The sequence below is a fragment of the Oratosquilla oratoria genome, chromosome 17, assembly GCF_046742065.1.
Source record: "Oratosquilla oratoria isolate Oo_2021 chromosome 17, ASM4674206v1, whole genome shotgun sequence".
In the NCBI taxonomy this organism is placed as follows: domain Eukaryota; kingdom Metazoa; phylum Arthropoda; class Malacostraca; order Stomatopoda; family Squillidae; genus Oratosquilla; species Oratosquilla oratoria.
In genome coordinates this window covers 10,469,611-10,476,307 of record NC_134793.1, presented here as the reverse complement: position 1 = coordinate 10,476,307, position 6,697 = coordinate 10,469,611, and the positions used below count along the sequence as shown (strand labels likewise).

Here is a 6,697-nt window from a genome sequence, read left to right as displayed (position 1 = left end):
CTTCTTCTTCTTCCTCTTCAGGAAGGATCCTGCTTTGATCTCAAGCCCGCAAAAGGTCGACTTCCTCATAGGAATACGTTATGCTTTGTCAGAAACGTGTTGGCCGGGAGGGGCGGGGCTGGAGGTTTTGTAGGGCGGGGCTGGAGGTTTTGTAGGGCGGGGCTGGACATTGGGATTAGACTCCAGACACCAGACAGACTGAGAGATAGCTAGTCAAATGTAACTTTGAGGAATTTTCGATGACCGTGGGAAACGGTAGTCGGTCTTATCTATTGTGTGAATCGGCTGGAAGTATTTTATAGTCAGACTTGTGGTACCCTTCCCACCAACCTCTCCCTCTCCCTCTCTCTCTTTCTCTCTTTTATTGCTTAGACTTCGGCTGATTTGATTTGGACTGTAAATGCTCATTCTTCCAGTGGCCATATGTTCAACTGCTAAAGTAAATTTGCACCGCCACACACAAAGAGATGGTGGGTGCCTCCCAAAACAGACATCGTGTGTATTTACCTAGTTTTTCTCGAAGTGACCCGTTTTCGTATCTCTCCGCATCCAGTTTGTTCTTAAAATCTTGTATAGTTTTGGCACTAACTGTTTCCCCGTTTAGTTTGTTCCAGACATCAATCACTCTATGTGGGAAGCTATTCTTTTTCAGGTCTCTTCTGTAACTGTCCTTCTTTAGTTTCTTCTCGTGTCCTCTTGTTTCTCTTCTGTCCCATTTTAATAAGTCGTCTCTATCAAGAACTTCCATCACTTTCATAATTCTGTAAATGGTTAGCAAATCACCTCTTTCTCTTCTCTGTTCCAGTGTTGATAGATGTAATTTATCCAATCTTTGTTCGTATGTCAAATTTGAGAATGTAGATGCCATTTTTGTCGCTGCTCTTTGAATTTTTTCTAATTTCCTTGTTTTTTTGTTTTTTTTTTTGTAATAGGTGCCCATACTGTCGCAGCATACTCAAATTTAGGTCTTATCAGTGCAACCACTATTTTCTTTACCATTTCTTCATCCATGTAGTCGAAGGCCACTTTCATAAGCTAAAAGTCTCTCCAACTAATTTATTGACATGTTTATCAGGTGTCAAGTCACTTGAGATAATCCCTCCCAGGTCCCTTTCTGAGTCGACTTTTTTGACTTCCTTGGTACTAGTTTTATGACCCGATATTCTATTTTTGCTCTTTCCAATTTCCATTATACATTTCTTAATGTTAAAGTTCAATTCACACCTCTGACTCCATTCCCATATTTTGTCTAGGTCTTCTTGTAGCGATCCGTAGTCTTCTTCTGTGTGTGTGTGTGTGTGTGTGTGTGTGTGTGTGTGTGTGTGTGTGTGTGTGTGTGTGTGTGTGTGTGTGTGTGTGTGTGTGTGTGTGTGTAAGAGAGAGAGAGAGAGAAAGAGAGAGAGAGAGAGATACACCATGGTCTTGGATCGGCAGCTCTCTGTTACTTCTTTGTACTCATCCACTTCCTCTTCCTCCGATACCTCCTTCTCTCTCTCTCACTCCTCCCTGGCCTCGCCCTCTTCCTCCTCCTATTCCTATCCCTCCTAATCCTCCCTCTGCTTCTCTACCTCTACGTCCTCCTCCTTCTCCTCCTTGCCCGCCTCCTCTACCTCCTCCTCGCCTTATTCCTCCTACCTCTCCTCCTGATCCTATTCTTGCTCCTACTCCTGTTCCTCTCCCTTCTCGTCCTCCTCCAGCTTCTTGCCCCCGCCCACCTCCTCTTCCTGTTCTTCCTCCTCCTCCTTATCTTGTCCCTCCCCCAAATTGGCATGTGGTGTGGATTGACTTCCAAAAAAGGTTTGATCCTTGAAGCGAATTCCGTCCAATAGGGGTTGACTAGTTCTGCCCTGCCAGAGGCAGTATCCCACAACGTCGTCGTGACGTCATCGTCGTCGTCGCCACAAACCGAAACATTTTTAACGGTTCTCCGTCAGCTGAGTCAGGAAAATTGATCTACAGAAGATGAAATTTGGTGGTGGTGGTGGTGGTGGTGGTGGTTGGGGAAGGGGGAGAAGGAAGGAATCGGGGACGGGGGGGTTAGTCAAAAGAGGCGGTTAGGGGGGGGTATGGGGGAATGGTTCGCCTTATGAAGTGGGGCCTGCAGCAAGGGCGGACCAGTAAAGGGGTTATCACTGGTCTGTTTTTCCTCCTACACCCTACCTCCAGCTTCCGTTTGAATAACTAGAACATGACTTCGCTTGCAGAAATCTAGACTTCTCTGGGAACATTTCAACATTACGAGTATGTCTAACATTTGTATGGGTTTACAATCTCTTCATCATTTAGCTTTGCTATACACGACGGGAAGATGATTTGAATTTGGTGATTTGAAAAATGGAATGTTGTAACCGAAGTCGTTTTCATTCAAACGAATTCTCAAGTGTCGGTGCTGGCGAAGCCCTTAGAAATCCAGTGTGATACCCCCTTACGGCAATATCCAATCAGTGGTGTGTCTGAAGGCGGCAAAATTAAAAGTAAAAATCGTTTCCTATCAACTCCCCCCCCCTCCATCCAATTCAATGAAATCATATAGAGATATACCAAGGGCTCTTTTCCCCCAAACAAGGGAGGTAGCCAAAGTCAAAAGGCATATATCAACTCCCACACATCTCATCCCCACCCACTCCACTCCCATTCACCACCCCTCTCTCCCTCCCATCTTGGCTCCTCCTGCCTCAGAAGCAATGTAGCAAGACACAGTACATCCACAGCAAGGCCACTTCATTTAATCGGCAACCCACCCACCCCCTCTCCGTCCCTTCATGCAGAAACATTGAATATGGGGAGAAATCCTTTCAGTGGTTCTTAACGTTTTTCACCCTATGACCATCTGATACTCTTCAGGGTATTACAGTAACCACTATAATAACTTTTGAAACGGTAAACCTTGTGAAAAGGCAAGATAAAACACTGTTTGTGGTTGATGTTTACTGTAGCAGGCCACCACACTTGTGACCAGTGCTGCACTCACCAAACTGGCAAAAACCCAAATGTCTAATTAAACATGAAAATATATTATTCTCCCGTATCATTTTTGACCCCCAAAGAAACCCCAAATTACCCCCCAGGTTAAGAATCGCATCGCTGGTTTATACCATCAACTACCCCACCCAGCACTACCACCAATCCTACCATTTCCACCACAATAATTTCCGTCTTCAACTACCCCACCCCCATCAACACCTACCAATGTAACCATCCTACCATTTCCACCACAGTCATTTTCACCACCTACCATTTCCACCACAATCATTTTCACCACCTACCATCACCACCACCAGCTACCCCACCACCACTACAATAAATGTATTGCATTGTAGTGTATTGTATTGCATTGTATACTAGTGTAGGAAAAATATATTAGCCACGCAGAACATGGGTCCCAGAACATGACTAATGTGTGAAGAAAAAGTCATATCAGGACTCATGACAGGTTATACTTATCATTCACTAAAGGGATAAGTCATTGATGAAAAACAACTTCGGAAGACTCAGAATGCTAAAATCAGATGTTGGAATAGAATTAAGTTTAAAGTATACCAAAGGTCAGATAAACTAATCAGAAATAAAAGATCATAGTTCATATTATGACAAAGATATTGGTGACAAAAGAGAATGTACAAAGTCAGTTAAGAAGTAGAAAGAATAAAAGAACGTATAGAAATGAATAACTCAGTAAGTCTATTTAATCGTAGGTCAGACAGAGGAGAAAGGATTCTAGGGCTTCCGAACTAATTTACGTTGGTGTTTCGGTGTGGTTAAATTAGTGTAAGAACATATATTTAATTGAAAAATTTATGTTGGAAATAGAATAACTAATCCAAATGTTTTATTGGCCAAGCTACCATCAAACAATTCCCACCACAATCACTTTCACCACTAACCATCACACCACCAACTACCTCACCATCACTACAATTCACATCACAATCACTCTCACACCAACATCACCCCACCACCTCATCCCATCATTTCCACCCCATTTACTTCATCCACCACCACAACTCCGCTCCCAGAGCAACCAACCATCTCCTCTCCTCCTCTTTATCGTCCTCCAGGACCTCCACCGGACAGGATGTAGCCTTTTCTGTGGCGAGGACGCAGAGGCCAACCAAGCCATGTTAAAGAGGGTCCTCCTCGCCTACGCCCGATGGAACAAAAATGTGGGCTACTGCCAGGGGTTCAACATGCTGGCGGCGATCATCCTCGAGGTGATGGAGCGCCGTGAGGAACAGGCTCTGAAGGTGAGTGGGCGGGGCTTCATAAGAGGATGGGTGGGGCTTCACAAGAGGGTGGGCGGAGTTTCACAAGAGTGGGTGGGGCTTCATAAGAGGGTAAGTACGGTTTCATGAAAGGGTGGGAGGGGCTTCACATGAGGGTGGGTGGTGTTTCGTAAGAGGATGGGCGGGGCTTCACAAAGGATGGGAGGGATTTTACAAGAGTTGTTGTTGTTATCGTTCCCTAGACTGTCTGTCCGAGCAGTCCCGTCTCCCCAAGGAATGCCATAGCCGAAACTGGGTTTTCCCACAAATCCTTTATAGAGCGTATGTTGTGTTGTTTGCGTGCATGATTGTGTATAATGCAGTCTTCCATTATGTGTTGTATGGTATGGGGTGAAGTGTTACATCCTGGGCAGCTGTTCACAACGCGGTCATCCAGCCTCTTCTGGTAGCTTAGAAGTGCTGGGTGGTGACCGCACCGCAGTCTGGCCAAGTGGACTCTGTCCTTTCGTGGGAGAGAGGGTTCAGAAGGGTGGATATCAGGGGGTCTGGCATGCAGTAGTAAGTTGTCTCTCAGTGTGTTAATGGAGCGGTGAGTGATATGATTATGGATATGTTTCCAGAGGCTGGTATTTGGTGGTTGTGAAGGAAGAGAAGAGAGTATCTGTGCGTGATAAAGGTCTTTGGGTGTTGTTTTAATGTTTCTTGGTGTGTGTGGGTGTTCTGCTATGTAGTGTAGCGGGTGTAATGTGTTTGTGGTGGCTGCGGCAAGTGTTTGTGTGCCTCTCATGTCGAGGTGGTCCTTGACTTTGAGGACTTTTGTTTCATGGTGTAAATGGTCTGTAGGTGTTGTATTTGTGCAGCCTGTAATTGTTTTTAGGGCTTTGTTTTGTATGATTTGAAGGGTGTTGTGGTGTGTCTCACTGAGATTAGGAGCCCATGGAGGACTCGCATAATTCAACACTGAGCGTATGCATTGTTTGTATATTGTTATATTAGTTTCTTTGTTTTGTCCAAATGTTGTTCCAGTGATTGACTTAAGTGCGTTAAGTCTGGGTGTGCATTTGTTTTTTATGTTTGTGATGTGTTGTTTGAAAGACATGGATGTATCGTATGTTACACCAAGAATTTTCGGTGTGTTTGTGTGTGGTATTAGAGTGTTGTTGATGTAGAGATGAGGTATGTATTTGTGTTCTTTTGTCCAGTTGGTGAGAAGTGTTGCTGTAGATTTGGTTGGAGCTATTTTGAGTCTGTTTGTGATGAACCATGTGTTGAGTGGCTGGATTATTTCTGCAGCTTTGTCTGTGTTACGATGTGTGCATGTGATTGTTATGTCGTCTGCGTAGGAAGAGATTTGTATTTCTGAGGTGTCTGGCGTGGGTAAGTCATGCATGTATAGATTAAATAGTGTGGGGGATAGAACCGAGCCCTGTGGTACTCCGTTCTTAATGTTTCTGATGTGCGATGATTGGCCATTATATGACACGTAAGCATTCCTACCTGCCAGATAATTGGCCAGCCATCTTTTGGTGTTATTGTGCATGTCTGTGTTATATATTTTATTTGTTAGGTTGTGGCGGGGAATAGCATCAAAAGCTTTACTAATGTCTAATGTTATAAGAAGTGTTCTTTGGTGGGGCCTATCTGAAATGATGCCATCTAAAATTCTTTGTGTGAGGTTTGTCAGAAGAGTGTTTGTGGAGTGTAGTGGCCTAAAACCGTGTTGTGAGTCAGCAAGGGGAATATGTGGTGTGACAAGTTTAAGTATTAGGCGTTCAATGACTTTAGAGGGGGTGCAGAGAAGTGTGATTGGGCGGTGCGATGTTGGGATTGTTGGGTCTTTGTTCGGTTTTGGAATGGTGATTATTTTACCATGCTTCCAGATGTCGGGTATAGTGTTGTGTGAATAGCTGTAGTTTGCAATGTTTGTGAGTGCGTGTATACCTTGTGGTCCAATGTGTTTTAGGTGGATGTTGCTTATGTTATCAGGGCCACAGGCAGATGAGTGCTTGAGACTATGTATTATGAATTTTGTCTGACTGTCTATGAAGGGTATATAGTCTGAGTCTGTGGGAAAGTCTTTCTTACGTCGAATGGTGCGTCGGTCGTCAGGGTGAGAAGTGAGATGGCTTGTCTGTGCAAAATGACGTATGAGTGCGTTTGCTTGTTGTCTGTTTGAGGGTAGATTATCTGTTGTTGTGATTATTGCTGCGTGAGAGCGTGTAGTGTTACTGTTGGATAGTGTAATGCTGTTGAGTGTTTTGTACAATTTGCTGGTGTTTGTTTTGTGATCAAGTGTATTGATAAAGTTTTGCCAATTTTGTGTTTTTTGTTCATGTATTTTATTGGCAATCACAGTGTTTAGTGTTTGTATTTGGTCTGCTATGTTTTGAGGGATAGGTGTGGGGGTACCGTGTTTAAGTGTGTCACGTTGTCTGATGAGGCTTTGGATTTCTGGTGTGAAGTTGGGGTTGTGT

The 6,697-nt window shown here is 44.1% G+C and overlaps 1 protein-coding gene across 3 annotated transcripts in view; it reads left to right on the top strand.

Annotated features, from left to right (window-relative positions):
- The window catches only part of LOC143034396 (uncharacterized), a 308,834-nt gene that overhangs the window by 250,017 nt on the left and 52,120 nt on the right, over window positions 1-6,697 (top strand). For all 3 annotated transcript variants that reach the window (XM_076200383.1, XM_076200382.1, XM_076200384.1), the window contains one exon: window positions 4,059-4,244. In XM_076200383.1, coding sequence (XP_076056498.1) covers window positions 4,059-4,244 — 186 coding nt within the window. The remainder of the gene's footprint in view (window positions 1-4,058; window positions 4,245-6,697) is intronic.